Raw genomic sequence first — 17150 nt, 5'->3', positions numbered from 1 at the left:
GTATAATGAGCCCAAACTATAGGTTTATATCAATTGAAATGAGCACATAAGTACACATGATCAGCCTGTACATTAATCCAAACACTGTGGATGTACTGGATGAAGCTAGAGCACCTGCATGTTCTTCAATTGAGGGATATTTTCTGAGCTTTTTGTGAGAAGTTTATGTTTTAGGTAATATGCATAAGAGATGTTTTATGTTAGTGTTTGAATAACATCATGAGATACACAAGGATAAAATACTCATTAATTTTTTTGGAAAGTAAGAAAAATCTGTCAGATACGAGTTGTTGAGCACAAAGATTGGGTTTAATTGTCAACTGGATTTTTTGATATTCACACAAACAAAACCTCAGATCCAAATGTTATGTACAAACAATATACAGCATTTACATGTTCCTTTAAAGGTGGGGTAGGTAATTTTGGAGAAACCGGCTCGAGATCGCTAGAATTTGAAAATACACAGCCGGAGAAAATCTGCCACTTCCTTACAGAGCCCCTCCTCCAACACACAGGAACGCGCACATGACCAATGAGGGCACGAGATAAGTTTGTGCACAGATGGAAGGCTGACAGGCAGGTAGGCCATCGAGTTATTTTAGCCGGGCCGGCTCAGATGATTGGTCGTGCTTTTTACAGTACTACGGCTTCCACAGATGACATTTTTGTATGGATTTTTTGTCAAAGCACTTAAGATATTCATTGCTATCGGGATGTTAAGAGCATTCCATGGAATATAACAAAAAGTGTATCTCGAGCCGGTTTCTCAAACTTACCTACCCCACCTTTAACTGAAAACATATACTGGATGACAAAATATATATAGAATGAAATCAAATGTTAAATACATCGAGAAGAAAGAAATCAAAGTTTAAGTTTGTGCAGGAAGAAAAAAAAAAGTTTCTCCGTTTCACAGTTTGATTATTTGGCCCCAAAATGAATAGTTCCCGGTTCAGTATGATTACTTTTCTCTCACTGGTTCACTCCATCTCAGTGAAGCGTGAGAACATGGCCTTACGAACAGCATCCTTGTAGGTGTCAGATGCTGAGAGTTCATATGAGCTTCCTTTAATACCCAGGCCTGTGCCCTTGGTCCTTAGTGAAGCCTGTGGGGAAAAGAAGGTTATTAGAGGAGACAGATTGGAGGCAGTTAGCCCTCAGGTAACAGTGCTAATTGCTTTGCGAGTGAAAATAAAAAAAGTAGACGTGCATATTCCATCTGTTAGGAACTAAGTATGCAAGATGTGGGAAAACGAAAAATCCTTTTGCACTCCTCACCGAGATGGGAGCGGTGATGCCCTGTTGGTGGCGGCCCAGGCCTTTTCCTTCCTGCCAGCCCATAGCTTGCAACATTTTGTTTCCAATGTTATCATTTGTAAGGCCGTCTTTGGTGGGCTGTTCATAGTCTCTGTTGCAGGTGAAAACCAGGAGATGTTAGAGATTCAATCACTGACATTTTACAGATGACGGCACTGAGATTTAAATTACACTTACACTGTAGAGTACTGGGCCGGCGGTTTAAAGACTTTCTTCTTCTTAGGGGTAGGAGGTTCAGGAACTCCGTACTTCTCCCTTCTCTCTGCAGCCCTGTCTCTGTATTTCCACTGTTAAAATGACCATGAAGCCTTATTAAAATGTGTCCTTATTGCAACAACAAAGAAAAAAAATCACTGCTAGATGAAATGGGATCAAATTCATGTGCCAAATACCTCAGTTTCTTTCCACTCCAGCTCCTCCAGTTGATCTTCTGTGAGTTTTGATCTTCTCTGAATCTCCATGTTTTGCTTAAACAATTAAAAGCAACTTTAACATCCACTACCTCGTGATTCTGTATTGGAGCTTAATACTGTTGAACAGATGGCAACAGCCAGAATTCTCACAGCTACATGCAGATTAATGCCTGCTGCTCCCCACCCTCACCTTGTGGAGGTCAGAGAGCTGCTGGTGACGCAGCAGAGTGTCCTTGTTGGGAAACTGCCTCTGACAGAGTAGGCAGACCATCTTCTTCCAGTCCGTTATTTCTCCCTCCACATCCGTTGCTCTTTCTGAGCCGCCTTCTTCCGGCTCACTATCTCCGTTGTAGGTAGAAACGAGGACGCTCTATAGTATGAAAATTGAGAAAGGTTGAAGCGGTTTGTTTTTAATGGTCGAGTGGGGGAATTAAGGCGAAGGAGGAAACAAACCTTAGCTGGAGTCTCCTGTTCTGCAGTCTGGAATTGTTCCATCATGAAAGATGGCATCTCCAAACCTCCTGTTTGCTAAAAGACAGCAACTCTTAACTAGAGAATGCAATTCCTGAAGAAATTGCTAGTGGGAATGCTTTATGCTGAAAAGCTGACGCTGAATTGCTATGCTGAAATGTAATGTGTAAGAAGAAAGTGAAGAATTTTGATTGAAATGATACATGAACACTGCGGGCTTGAATGTGTGATAAGAGAAGAAAAGAAAAGAAACGGCCGGACGTTAGCACACGTGAAGTTTGAGCACTTTTTGACCATTTTCATAGGAGTTATAGCAATATCGTGTTTTACGTGAAGCATGATAAGGAACTTGAGCATCTGAAGTGTACTTTTTGTGTACTTTCGGGTTAATAATGTGGCCTTTTTGGCAGATTAACTAAAAGTGTGCGGCTGCTGTGGTGGGGAAAGATGAGGCTGAAATTACAATGGGCTTTAATGGAGACATGTTGAAAGTTTTTGTCACTTCATGCCCTCAAGAGTCATTTTGTTTAATTATTTTGCTTAATTTTTTTTTTTTTTTCAAGCCACGAGATGTTTTCCTACGTTTCTCATGAAAAAATATGTCTCAGGAATGTAGGGTTTGGGAATTATGGCAGGTTTAAAAGAAAATATGAAGGCAAAATTAAATCTGTCCTCCACTCTAGCTGTGACATCACGCACTCTAAAATCTGAAGGCCTCTTTACCAAGGTCTGAACAATGTTTAATATCTCTAAAAGTAAGAATCAGATTTAAAAGTTGTGTTACACGAATAATGTCAGAAAGATGTGTAACATTTTAAAGTTGGAATGAGGTTTCTGAGTGAAAGTATGAAGGAGCAGTTAGCAGTTGAAGTTGCATGAAGATTGTTCAAGTCTGAAGAGTTTCTCCATTGACTTCCATGTTAAAAATGTGATGAATTATGGGATGTATCTCTGGAATTATGAAAGTTATGAATGAGTAAAGTAATAGCCATCGATTCCCGACCGAGCTGAACGTTTTGATGTTTGAACGGAGTTTCTGCGATGTGGAATGTGGGAGAAGAAGAGGTGCAAAATAACCCGGCGGAATAATAAAGAATTTCGTGCGTAGCATAACAGATAGTTGGAATGCTGTATCAGCATTCCCACTAAATAACAAATATTGTACCACTGTATATTCATTATGAATAGAAAGCTAATGGTTGACAATCAAGTCAGTCATATTGTAACACATGTAACATTAGAGCTGCTCAGAAAAACATTATTATTAGGTACTGTATAGTTTCTACAAAAAGAAGGAATTTTGTATGATGCCTTCACAAGAATCTACCTCTCAGTCTATACAAGTACTGCCTCAATTATGCTATTACCCTTAGCCTATGCAAAAAAAGGGCTAGTTGTGGCAACTCAATACCTTTTTCTCAAAGACGACGAACCCCGCGTCGGCAGCAGCAGACTCTCTCCTGTCGTCTTCCTTAGACGACCCAAAACCTTGGAAAGGGCTCTTGAAACTTTCTTTTTGCTTATTTAAGGTTTTCGCCCAACGCTCCATGTCCTTTGCGATCTGCAATTTGTATTGAGCAATCAGTACAGATATCCTTTAAATAAAAAGATGCAAGTTACACACAGGGGGACTAAGGCTTTAAAAGTAGCATTTACCTGTTGTGCAGACTTGCTTTTGGGCTTTTCTTTTTTATCTTTGAGCTCTTTGCTGTTTGGGGTTGAAGAACTATTAGCCGACACTTGTTCTGTGTCTGATTCAGACGGTGCAGGGACGTACGTCTGCGTCTCGTTGTCCCAGTAGAGGTACCGCTGAGTCTCTGCGTTATAGTAGTACTATTGAGAACAAGCATAGGAAACATTTTAACTGCTGCACTGGTAAAATAAAGGATAATACGAAAGCATATTGTTAGGCAGTATATTCTGCTCAGGGAACATACTTGGCTGCTGGGATCATAGTAGAGGCCGGTCTGAGGATCATAATAGTAACCTGTAGCCTCGTTGTACTGGTATGTGGAGGGTTCAGGGGCTGCAGATATACAAAGAGACTCATAAGAAAAAGCCCATGCCTCATAAATCAAAGGCAATATGTGTATCCTATTCATTTACATGCAGAGGAGCCATTTTAAATGTAATGTATCTCACCTGTAGTGTGAGCAGTCCGCGTATCAGCAGCTGCAGCCGTGGAAACAAAAGCAGTCTGTAGCACTGCATCAACAGGTCTCACTAACTGATGTGACAGAGTGAAAGAAAAATAAATGAAAAACCAGTGGTCAATTAAAAATTAAAAGTTATATCTCAATAAATACACGACATGGTATTACCTGAATGCCCGGCTGGCTGACCATGATAGGCTGGTAAACCTGAGCTGTCTGCGATATGACAGCAGCTAGAGACGCAGGGATCAATGAATTTATTGCTGGAGCAGCTAGACACAGATGATAATGATAGATCAGCAAACCCAGCCGTAGAATCAAAAACAGTCAAAATAAGGAATTGGAGGAATTGACACCTCTTCTTACCTCCAAGTAATCCATCTCTAAGGACTGGAGCCAAGACTTCAGGCTGCCACACCTGATAACTCAGTCCCTACATCAGAGAATACAAAGTGTCACATAAGGCTTTGGTCTTTTAAACATTTTTAAGTCATGTTCATATTAAGGCAGAGTGTGGACTCACCTGTGCTTGCTGTGCATAGCCCTGTGGAGCAATGTAGTCAGAGCTGGACCCTGAAGCCTGCTGCAACTACAAGAAAACCAGAGGAGAGCAAAATCAGCAAAAGTACACAAAAACACAAATTAAATGTTAAGTTGCATTTGCAACCGAGCCCATATTTTTGCAAATAAATGTGTAAATGGAGGACACCTATTAAATATGTTTCTCTCACTAAGATTATCAAAACTGCACGTTGTACATTAACAGTTCATTGTATTTCACTGTACAATATTTAACCTTACATTCAGTTTTTTTCACCTGCACTATTTTATTAAAATTGATCGTACTCTGTTTCATTTACACCATTTTTATTTTTGTATTATTTTTATTATTATTTTGTTGTCTTATGTCGTTTATATAATATGTTGCATTGTTGGAGGAGCTCGGGACCTAAGATTTTCATTTCCATAACTACATTGTAGCTACTGTGCACATGATAATAAAACCCTTGAATCTTGAAAACAGGGTGTCACGTGAGCCTTAGTCTCTTTCTTACTTTTAAAAATGCCATATCTTCAAAAGATGCATGATACCTGCTCTTCTTGTAAACAACCACACATATATCTCTCCTTAAAGGTGGGGTAGGTAATTTTGGAGAAACCAGCTCGAGTGCGCTAGAATTTGAAAATACACAGCCGGAACAAATCTGCCACTTCCTTACAGAGCCCCTCCTCCAACACACACGAACGCGCACATGACCAATGAGGGCACGAGATAAGTTTGTGCACAGATGGAAGGCTGACAGGCAGGTAGGCCATCCAGTTATTCATTGCTATCGGGATGTTAAGAGCATTCCATGGAATATAACAAAAAGTGTATCTCGAGCCGGTTTCTCAAACTTACCTACCCCACCTTTGAGAGAAATCACTAAAAAGTTATTTAGCCCAATTATTTTTTTTATTTAACCTTTATTTAACCAGATAAAAACATTGAGATAAAATCTCATTTTCAATGCTGACCTGGCCAAGAATGGTTCACTAATTGTACTCATACTACCTTTTAGCATTTCAGGATATAAATGTAATTGAAAACCTGGAAGGTCACACCAAGTAGTTTTAATTTAAATGTTTTAGAATGATGGCACAGCATGAGTAAAACCCAGATACCTGGCTGGATGACCACTGAGCAGCAGCGATGGCTGTGCTGGCAACAGAGAGCGCGCTGGCTCTGATCCCGTCAGGCTGCGCCGAGTCCCTGGAAAGAAAACAGAGTGATTAGTTAAACCCCAATTTTGCAGCACACGCAGGAAGAAAATCAGTCCTTTATTGGCTTTGAATATGCTTGCATTTAAATGATGAACCTTCTGGCCGGACCGAATTACCACTTTCAAGCAAGATATACATTTTAGAAGTGTACACATTATTTTGTCACAAATGAAAATGAAGCTATACTTTGTGGGGACCAATTTCCCATTTTTTTCCCATTATCAGGGCACTAGAACAAATTAATCTAAAAACCTGCACTATGTGGGGACAGAACTTCCCACCTGGTGCAGTTCACGTTGTGCCACTAATGGAGCTTATATGTACTATGTTCTATTAATAGAAAGCTTTGTCAAACAGCATGTGTGTGTGTGTGTGTGTGTGTGTGTGTGTGTGTGTGTTGACTCACTTCCTAGCACTCTTGGCATAATCGACACCCACTGTTTTTCCATCGAGTTTCAGAGGTGGCTGAAGGCTCTGGAGAATAGTTAGTAGCTGTGAAGCCTCCTATACGACAAGTGAAAAGGCAAGATTTGTCACACGTGTGCACACTCCCGGAAGAAACATATTGACTGATTTTATGACTACAGAAATAGCATACCAGGGGAGATGAGAGCTGAACAAACGCAAAGCCTCGATTCTGGCCCGTCTGCTTGTCTTTGATGAGGCGGATGTTGCCAGCTGACAGGTTGGCATAAGGCGCCAAGAGGTTCAAAATCCCATCAACACTTGAAAGAGGGGCGATGTTCCTCAAGATTATTGCTGTTAACAAAAACAGTAAAAATGTATAAATGAAGATATGTTTACTGGATGAGTGTACTATTGATTATGGAATGAAAACACACTCACTGTCTCCATTGTTGTCTCCTGCCTGTTGAGAGTCTGCATTCAAACCACTGAGTCCCGGTGACTCATCTGTGCTCAGCAAAGAGGAGTGACATGTAGGTAGGTTACCATAAGTCATTACTGCAGGACACAGCTGAAGGTATACACAGGGAAGAACCATAATATATGTTTTGGTTGCTGAAGAAACAACTCACCAACTTTGGCTGATCCACACCTGAAACACTTCAGCCTCTTCCGGAAATTGTACAGCCCACACTGCGATAAACCAATGACAACGTTGTAAAAAATATAGGCAAATATTCAGGGATCATAGTTAGGTGCCTAAAACACACAGGCAGGTTATACCAACTAATGTACATAGTGGCTGGTGATACATCTATAAGCTATTCATGTGCTTTGTATTTAAAGGGTTTTATTACATTTGATCTTTTCTTGTTCTGTGTTTTTAATGTCTAACAATTTTGCTCATGTATAATCCAGATACTGTATGTATATTTAAAAAAACCGATGGTATGTTCTTGCTTGAAGGGAATATATCTGCACTTTCCTTGTTGTTCGGAGTTTGAATCTTTATGGTTTTTGCACTTATTGTAAGCCGCTTTGAACAAAAGCGTCAGCTAAAATGATATGTAAATGTAATGTATGATGAGTTTCTTGTTCATTTTAACTACTCATTACACACCGTTAATTTAACTCCAGTTTTCCTTTAAGAACCGTGCTCTTCAAACTAAATGACACTCACTGCATTGCAAAGCCAGTTTTCAAACTTCTGCTTCCTGTTGCTGTAGTGCAACACAATGCTTTCCCCCTGGATCACCAGCTTGTTCTGCAAAGTAGGAAAACACAAGTTATTTCAAAATGTAAAGAGAAGAGTGAGAGCAGCTGGAACGGGGAAGAGTGGCTAGGCTTACACTCTTAGCTGCTTAGCAGTGTCTCAAGGAGTAAAAGGGAACAGAAATAGAAAGAGAAGTTCAGAGAGAAAGCTGCAGTTCTGTGTGCGAGGGAGTGCACTCTCAAAAAAACAAAACAAATGGGTTCTATGTGTTTGGGATCGGAGTGCTGCCAGCTCATCCATGTCTCGCTCCAGTCTTCGGATTTTAAATGAAGATGAGAAATATCCAAGTGACTGAGCTGGAGCAGAATGTGCTATGGAACAACTGGACAGTCAGGACTGAACCAGACTACTTGGGACTCTGTGAAGAGGAAGTATAATCCTTTCAAAATAAGAGGAAAAGGTTGTTTTAGCTTAAGGCCCTAAAATATTCTCTGCATAGTATCTTGGTTAACATTTTAAACAGAAACAGAAAAGAGATGTTATTGGATTTTCAAAAGCAAAAACCTTTATACAGTGATTCAACATTCAGTAAACTAAGAATTTAAGAGAATATTCTGTGTGGAAAAGGCTGCTGTATACTAAACCAGCCAAGTGTGTGGTATCAAAAATATTACCTACAATAGCACAGATTTGTTAAGGTTATGATACTGTCCTGCTACTAAACAGTTTTTAGATCTGTAAAGCTCTGTGTATTTCAAATATGCATAACTCTCTATCTATGGTCTTCCCCTTATAATTTCATTGGGGCTCTAATCTCCAAGAATAATTCTAAACTTGGTGATTGTTGAAGCAACCTGATTGGTCTCCATCCATCGGGTAGAATCTTGCAAGTGATAAAACTCCACGAAGGCGAAACCTCGGCTTATACCTAGAAACAGCATTCAAATATAGACGGGAGGCGTGTTAGTTAGAATGCCTTGGTGCAACATTCAAACTCACAATGGTCCAGTTCAAATCAAAACGGAGATAGGAAGGGTGCTTACAAGGTCAAGGGGATGGTGGTAGATTTGTTTTACTGTAACTTGTAATGTTTGTACAAAAATGGTACGGGAGTAACACATACAGTTACCTCCTTACCTGGCGACATCTTAAAAAGTGAGGCTTTTTTTAATCAGGGATCGGAAAAAAGAGGTAAAGCGGGTTGTAAGACAGAGTGTGGAGGGGAATGTGAGACACTCAACACTAACCTGTCCTTTTCTTCATTAAGCGAATGTCCACAGGCTGGGGCCCCGGCAGCTGCTCCAGAGCTGAGCGGATCTGCAGAATTTAGGGAAGTCAGTCACATTCATCCAAAAACAACTACTGTTTTTCTCCTCTATTTTGCATTAATGTGTGCATCATTTAATAATAATAAATAAAACGTTTTATTTATAAAAAAGGCACCTTTCAAGGCTCTCAAGGTCGCCGTACAAGGTACACAAAACAAAAACAAAAGTCCAAAATAACGCGACAATATAGTCAATTAATAAAAACAGAAAAGCAGAGGATGTGTGATGTGATCAGGGTGGAAATGCCAGTGTGAAGAGATATGTTTTGAGACATTATTTGAACATTTAAATCAGGTTCAATCACATTCAGCTAACAGTATTATCAACCTTCATGTGATATCTCCCGTTTCAGAAATGTCCAGCTGCCTCTTTCTAACTAAGTTCATTAGGTCACGAAAAAACATCTGATATTGTTTACATTTTAACAAAGTCAAAAAACTGAAATTGTGGTAAAACCAGACCAGATGCTGCCAACAACCTCCCACAATGAGCTGCTTGATGGTGGATAAATTGTCATGCCAGTCCAAGTGTTTTAGGAATAAATCAACAAATGAAACACATTGTGCAGAGGTTGCCTCAGATTGTTACTTATGTACATTCACAAAAGGATTTTAGGTGTGACTGATTTCTACACTCCTACTGGTCAGTTTGCAGATTTTCCAATTTTCCTTACTTTCACACTTTTTACAAAGGATTAACTTTCCCTCATGAGAAATTAACCTAAGATCAGCAGCTCTACCCTTATCGTTGCGCCTGGTGTGGCTCAACCTTGCGAGGCATCAGTGAGACTTGTGCGCTTACATCATCCTCTGTGACATGAAGAGAGAGACCCCTCAGCATGATAGTCTTGCTCTCCTCCTCCTGCTCCATTTTGTCGTCCTGGTCTGGATAATCCCCATCATATTCATCGTCGGATCTGTCACTATTGCGACGTTTTCGGCCCCGCTGTTGCAAAGGAATACAAACATAATTCAGTTAATAGTAAATGTAGAACCAAGATGTATGAAGGTTTAGGTATTCCTGTTTACTCACCTCTGGACTGTCTCTGCGATCGTCAAAGCGCTCTCTCTGTCTGTCATCACTCCATCGTCGATCATCATCCCTCTCCACATCTTGACTCCGTCTTTCCTTCCATTCGGGGTCATCTCTCCTCCCATCTGATCCATATCTTCCACTACGCTCACCCCGACCAAGCCTGAAAAAGGAAAAGAGTGTCAGTGCGAATTCAAGGAATATATGCCACGTCCATATTGAATTTTGATCATCTTACCTTTTATCAGCTCCCATGCTTTAATGTAGAGAACACACGTTTGATCAAGGAAGTCTAAAGAAGAAAAAAAAGGGGATATTTTTGCCATTAAATGTATATTAAAAAGTAGCTGTCAGCAGTCAGTAAGGGAAAATATCAGAGTCTGACCTGATTTGAATGAACTTTAATGGCAGATTTGTTCTGAATATTTCAATACTCCACTAATCCACTTGAATTCAGATAAAACGACTCTTGCACTTTTGCACTAACTATGTTGATAAAAAAAATGCTGACATTGGGATATTATCCTTACATTCAGAAAAAATATGGAGGGCTTAAGATAAGTCAAAGATAAAGCCAGGAATGCAGATTTGAAGGACTGGCAAAAAAAAGGCCCCTTTTTTAGATTTAGGTGAATTTAAAGATTTGACAAAACTGGTATCGTTGCTTGGATTGGATTTCAGAGATTACCCTCCTGGAGGCCTTTGCTAAAACAGAAGCAGGCCAGTTTAGCTAAACGAGATTCACGATAACTTTAACGTTTTAAACCACAGAGTAGGCTTAAATAATTTAACTTACTTTAGTCGGAAAATTAGATATAAATGTTACTTATTTTGTGTTACATACCGTTTTAATAGCGAAGACATTAACGCATCTGAGCGTTTGAAGGATAATAAACTGATTTTTCGTTTTTTTTCAGTTTTTCCAGTCAGCAGAAGATTCTTCTTCTCGGCTTTTAAGGCTGCTACCAAACATGTTGAATCACCGCCCCCCGCTGGACGGGAGGACACAGTAAACAGAACGAGAACATAAAGTAGAAGATTGTACGACATATTTCTGTATAACCATAACATCCAATGTACTAAGAAAATAGGAATATTAAAGTTGAATATGCAATATAAAAATACATGTAATACATATTGATTCAATCTAGTTACTATTTCGCATACTTTTATAGATTTTATTTATACAAAACATAGGCCTATTTAATACATGCCTATTGTAACATAGGCCTTATTAAATGATGATGTATAATTAAAATTTAGATAAATTATTATCTATCAATTCCAATTATTTAACTTTCTACCTTTATAGAAGAAATTGCCAGGGAATGCCACAAGAGGAGGGGAGTGAAAAATAGTGCTCCAAACCACCACCAGTATCAAATCGTTTTTTTACTGGCGAAGGTTTGTCTACAAATAATTCAAATAACTTAGTCACCCCTTAATAGGAGAATACTTTATGTACTTTATATATACAACTTTTGCATTTTAACTAAAGTACATTTTTGAAAGTAAAAATTCAGGACTCAAAAGATTTAAGGGATTTTATCTTTGTCACATAGACATACACGTTATTAGAGTCATATTTCCAACTCCCAGGCAGTTTACAATACAAGTACAAGAAATTATTAATAGCAAAGAAAACAACTTAAAATAACACACAAACATGAGCAAAATACACAAAACAAACAAGCAAAATTGTAAACATATACAAAACAGTAAACATTACATTATTATAAACATATTCAAAATAGTAAACATGATTTCAAATCAAATCAAATCAGGTTTTATTTATATAGCACATTTAAAAGCGATTTTTGGTCGAGCCAAAGTGCTGTACATGTAATAAAAACACATTACTACAAATCACAATAAACGACAATAAATTACAACAGATATATCTTAAAAACAAAATAAAAATAAAACACACGGAAAAGTCAGGAGTCGTGCTCCGCTCTAACTAGAAAGCCAGAGAGAAGAAGTGTGTTTTTAGTTTAGATTTAAAAACCCCTAGTGTCTGGGCCGACCTCACATGGAGGGGCAGAGTGTTCCAGAGCCTAGGGCCAGCTGCTGCGAAGGCTCGGTGCCCTCGGGTTTTTAGCCTGGTCTTGGGCACTACCAGCAGCAGCTGGTCAGAAGACCTTAAAGCTCTGGCTGGGGTGTAGCGCTGGAGCAGTTCAGCTATATAGGCCGGAGCCAGCCCATTTAGTGCTTTAAAAACAAATAAAAGGATTTTAAAATCAATTCTGAACCGAACTGGAAGCCAGTGTAGTGAGGCCAGAATAGGGGTGATGTGGTCGCGCTTTTGTGATGTGGTCGCGCTTTTGGTCCATGTGGTCGCGATTTAAAGTTTAAAGTAAAAGTTTAAGGTGAAGTCAACTGAGTTTAAGAGTAAGGGTTTTCTAGTGCCGTTGGCTCTGATTGTTTTTGAAAGGGAACCATTTAGGCCTACTTGAAGCAATATATTTATACACTTTGATATTACAGTTCTTACTTAGGTACAAGTTTTCCTCTTCCACCACTGATGCTCTCAGCCCTGTCCTGAGATGGACCTCAGGCTGTAGCTCTTGCTCTTGACTCATAATAGGGACACTGGCCCGGGCACACTCACCCCCACCCCATCACCGCGGGGTGGCGCTGCAGTCCTGGTGAGATGCGGTTGAGCCGCAGAAGCAGAAATCTGCTCTCATCCCTGGATTCAACACCACAGGGCGATGGCCGCAGCAGTGGATGCGAACTATTAAATATTGTTTAATTAATTTAACTTAGTCGCTCAGCGTATGTTTCGCGTCTCTCTCAGCTGGGATAAAAACACAGCAAGTGGTTTCCTCGCTTAGAGACTCCCTGCTCCCACCGACCGTGACCCCGGGTATCAGGAAGAAGGTAGCCTGGCTAACATTAACATTAGCTTAGTGTGATCTGTGTTAAACTGTTAATCGGTGGTAGTTTCAAACTTGATTGTTCCTGATTTATGAAAGAACAGATCGTTTTTACTCTGTGAGGTGGAGCTTAAATCATGTTGTTTAACGTGTATTACGTTAGCTGCTAGCTAGCTAAACCGGCTAACTGACAGCTCTGTGGTAACGAGGCTCGGTGGTGGCTTGCTACAGCCTACATATTAGTAATTTAGCAAACTATTAAAATAAAAATGCGTTAAATTCAATAGAACATCATTTTAATATTTTAAAACAAACAGAAACTGTGTTTAACTGGATTGCTATGTACTGAAATAATGGTTTTACTGTGTCTGTGACTCCAGTTAAGCTAGCAGGCTGGATGGCTGAGCCGGAGCTGCTGCTGGACTCCAACATCCGACTCTGGGTGGTGCTCCCCATTGTCTTCATCACCTTCCTCGTCGGGGTGATACGGCATTATGTGTCCATTCTCCTTCAAAGTGACAAGAAGTTGACGTTAGAACAGGTTTCTGACAGGTAGGTAATCCTCAATTGAAAGGTTGAGTTTATTATTATTTTTTAAACAAATTGAAATTGGATTAGATATAGTTTATTGATCCCACATTGGGAACATGTTTCATTACAGTAGCATGTAGATTAGACGTAGCACAATAATAATAAAATATATACATATCAGCAGTAGAAGATAAACATGAAAGGTAAACCAAACATTGAATATATATATATCAATAATGAATGATATGTATCCATAGAGTATATCTATTGAATACACAATATAAATATACAGGATTGAAGGCAGTGTACATTATGATAAACCAGCCTATCAAAATCACAAAATGTAAACATTTAATACAATATACAATTTACATTTGAGTTAGCTGAATAATTGCAGTTTTAAATTAAAAAATCCTCAATGGACCGCCTGAGAAACAAATGAGTGTATTTGGGTTTTCAGAAGAAAAAAACTGAGTTGAGTGGATTTACAAACATTTCTTTTTGTTTCATCTCCAAATCCAGCCAGGTTCTTATCCGGAGCAGAATCCTCAGGGAAAATGGAAAATACATTCCCAAACAGGTGGGGAATTTCATCAATCATTTAAAACTAATGCACAAGTTATTGTCTTATTATCTACACAAAACAGCTGTTGTTTCCATTAATTTGTCAGAACGACAGTGTGTAGGAACATTGTACTGACAACTTCTCTTTTCTTTAGTCCTTTTTGATGAGGAAGTTCTACTTCAATAATCAAGAAGATGGATTTTTCAAGAAGACCAAAAGAAAGGTTGTTCCACCCTCACCAATGACAGGTAATCCTATAAAGTATTTACCAATACACACTTACACAGAATATGATTGTGCTATTTTAAATGTTGTAATCCACACAATAAAGCCGAACAATTGTATATTATATTATACAAAAAACAGTCCTTAGCAAGACCTAAATGTTGCGTTTCTTGTTTCATGCTGTATCTTTTCACAGATCCCAGTATGCTGACAGATATGATGAAAGGAAACGTCACCAATGTGCTTCCCATGATTCTCATTGGAGGCTGGATCAACTGGACCTTTTCAGGATTTGTTACAAGTAATTATGTCATTCTCTCAGATGTTGCTGCTTGTGATGCAGAATGTGACCCTCACAAAAGACAACTTTAAATGTGTCTTGCTACCTGATTGCATATTGTTGATATGGACATACTACATTGAGTTTCTTCGCTAATCTATTTCATTTTCAGCTAAGGTTCCCTTCCCTCTCACTCTTCGGTTCAAGCCCATGCTGCAGCAAGGAGTAGAGCTCCTCTCACTGGATGCCTCCTGGTAAACCAATAAAATATGATCTGTAGACATTTACTGTATCAGTCCTTTTTAAACTAATCTTAAAATGCTTAAGATATTATGTGACCTTTTTGTAATTTGTTGTGTCTGTGTGTGTCTTTATCATCTAGGGTGAGCTCGGCTTCATGGTACTTCCTGAACGTGTTTGGACTACGAAGCATGTACTCTTTAATTCTGGGTCAAGATAATGGTAAATGCAGCTCATTTTATGATAATTTGCAATGTTTTCTACTTCATATTGTTTGAAAGTAACATGAAATCGTTAATTCTACTTATTCTGATGGTCAGAAGGTTCAACCGTATTTGTCACCATATCATACTACAAGCAGTTATTTAATGTATAACAATATTTATTTCAAAACATACAATTGCGGACCGTCCACACAGCAGCGTTAAAAAATCTTGAAACGCTTCTGCCCATTCACTTTGAATGGGGTGACGTCACTTTCCCTCACTTTTCACCGAACTGCATTGTGGGCAGGCGAGCGGAGATTTTCAGGATTTTCAGGATTCAAAGTTGAGCAATGTTCAACTTTTGAGGCTGAGGTGGAAGCGTCAGCCAATCAAATCCCGTGTACGCAAATCTGACCGTTCAAGCTCTAGCCAATCAAACGGCGTGTAAGCTGGGAGTGACATACAGTGTTCATTTCCTCATATTCCAAAAAATGGAGGAGAAATTAGCGGTAGGGAATCACCCGGTGCTTTATGACCAGTCCCTATTTACCTACCGGGATATAAACCGGAGGAGCCAGGCATGGAGGGAGGTGGCAGAGACAGTGGTATGTTTTCGCCTGTTTGGGGAGTTTATATCCAGTTTACTTCAAACTGTTTTGCTTCGTATGTCGGGGGCGGGAGATTCATGTGATTGGTTGTTGGTGCCTTGCTCGCAAAAAATCCCCAAGCTTCAGATACGCCCACCTCCAAGATTTTTTTAACGCTGCTGTGTGGACGGTCCGTTAGAGTTGTGTCATTCAAAATGTCTGAAGATGTTTCCTGGACAGTTATAGTAGAAAAACAATTCACACTGATGATTAAAGTTGGTATTTTCTGTAATTCCTTATCAATGCAATCCCTACAGGTGCAGACCAGTCAAGGATCATGCAGGAGCAGATGAGTGGTGCTGCCATGGCAATGCCTGCTGATACAAATAAAGCTTTCAAGGTATATCCTGTAGTTTCAGCATAATTCATATGGTTGAGCTTTGCTTGGTTATTAATGTGGTGTCTGTCCTTAATTACAGGGTGAGTGGGAGGCACTGGAACTGACGGATCATCAGTGGGCACTGGAGAGTGTAGAGGAGGATCTGATGAGCAGAGAGTTGGACTTTGATGGCTTGTTTAGCAAGGAGCTGCCATGCGGTATCTTCTGATGGCCTGGTCACTTCTACCTGGAGCCTTCAATTGGAATTTTGATCATTGCAGGGATTTGTTTTTGGTTAAAGCCACAGAGACGGGACAAATCCCTTCATGTTATGCAAAGTTTACATTCACTGATTTGTGGTCCTTGTCTTTTCACATGCATTATTTCCTTTCCATTACTGTTAATAGAATATCTGAAATATCTTAACAATACACTGGTTCTGCTGCTGCCTCATCTCTTTTGAGACAACAAAATGTTTGGGAGGATCAAAAAACATGTTTTGCTTTTTTAATGCATTATTATAAGCTAGTATCTGTATGCCATTAGGTTATAGAATGTGAACTACCTAGTGATAATTTTTTCTTATAACATCCACAGCTAGACTAGCTGTTCCAATTCTCATATCTATCATCATGTTAAACAATAGAACACACTACCATTTAACAGGTCTGAATGATGTTTATTTAATTATTCTTTAACTACCTTTAATAATTATTTTGTTAGATCATAGATCAGCTGGTCTGCGTCAGTTGCCTAAAGTTGGAAGTAGACTCAGAAATTGATTAGCTGTTGGCAGAGAATGTTTGTGTGATTGGAATTATGTTTTTGAACTATTTAGATGGTTTATTTTGTTATGTAACTCCTGTGTTTTGTACAACATAAAGCCTGTTTTGACAAAATACCTTGTTTTCTTTGTTTTAATGAAGCCAACACATTTAAGAAATACCATTACAATGCAAACGAGTAATTTGTCTAATGTGTCATTCTTCTATGGAGCAATAACGTTTCGTAGGTGAAGTCAGTGATGAAGTTTGTTGATGCTTCAGAAGACATTTGAGGTCATAACAATACACGGATGTTTTTTTTAGTAGCACTTTTGGTGCACTTGATCTAAAGCACTTAGATGCCATTTAGCGTTTAACAATCCTATGACTGACTGGTT

General features: G+C 39.1%; 2 protein-coding genes across 2 annotated transcripts; one reads left to right on the top strand and one right to left on the bottom strand.

Annotated features, from left to right (window-relative positions):
• Window positions 1-947: 947 nt before the first annotated feature.
• Window positions 948-11026, bottom strand: LOC117489372 (RNA-binding protein 5-like). Its single transcript, XM_034138590.1, has 25 exons — window positions 10941-11026; window positions 10335-10388; window positions 10097-10259; window positions 9866-10009; window positions 8984-9053; window positions 8591-8664; window positions 7704-7787; window positions 7156-7216; window positions 6965-7030; window positions 6717-6877; window positions 6525-6622; window positions 6020-6107; window positions 4878-4943; window positions 4721-4787; window positions 4523-4626; window positions 4344-4428; window positions 4139-4227; window positions 3858-4034; window positions 3613-3762; window positions 2184-2258; window positions 1921-2100; window positions 1710-1784; window positions 1495-1604; window positions 1279-1408; window positions 948-1106 (listed from the first exon to the last, which is right to left on the bottom strand). Exons 2-25 carry the CDS (start codon window positions 10349-10351, stop codon window positions 981-983), a joined length of 2460 nt encoding a protein of 819 aa, XP_033994481.1. The 5' UTR covers window positions 10352-10388; window positions 10941-11026; the 3' UTR covers window positions 948-980.
• Window positions 11027-12726: 1700 nt separating this feature from the next.
• Window positions 12727-16889, top strand: emc3 (ER membrane protein complex subunit 3). The gene is made up of 9 exons (XM_034139455.1): window positions 12727-12979; window positions 13356-13527; window positions 14029-14086; window positions 14226-14319; window positions 14493-14597; window positions 14749-14830; window positions 14959-15038; window positions 15927-16009; window positions 16089-16889. The coding sequence occupies exons 2-9, from the start codon at window positions 13373-13375 to the stop codon at window positions 16215-16217; spliced, it is 786 nt and encodes a 261-aa protein (XP_033995346.1). The 5' UTR covers window positions 12727-12979; window positions 13356-13372; the 3' UTR covers window positions 16218-16889.
• The last annotated feature ends 261 nt before the right edge of the window (window positions 16890-17150 follow it).

Source organism: Trematomus bernacchii, unplaced genomic scaffold (genome assembly GCF_902827165.1).
Source record: "Trematomus bernacchii unplaced genomic scaffold, fTreBer1.1, whole genome shotgun sequence".
In the NCBI taxonomy this organism is placed as follows: domain Eukaryota; kingdom Metazoa; phylum Chordata; class Actinopteri; order Perciformes; family Nototheniidae; genus Trematomus; species Trematomus bernacchii.
Note: the sequence above shows the minus strand (reverse complement) of the source record. Positions and strands in the feature narration are given on the sequence as shown.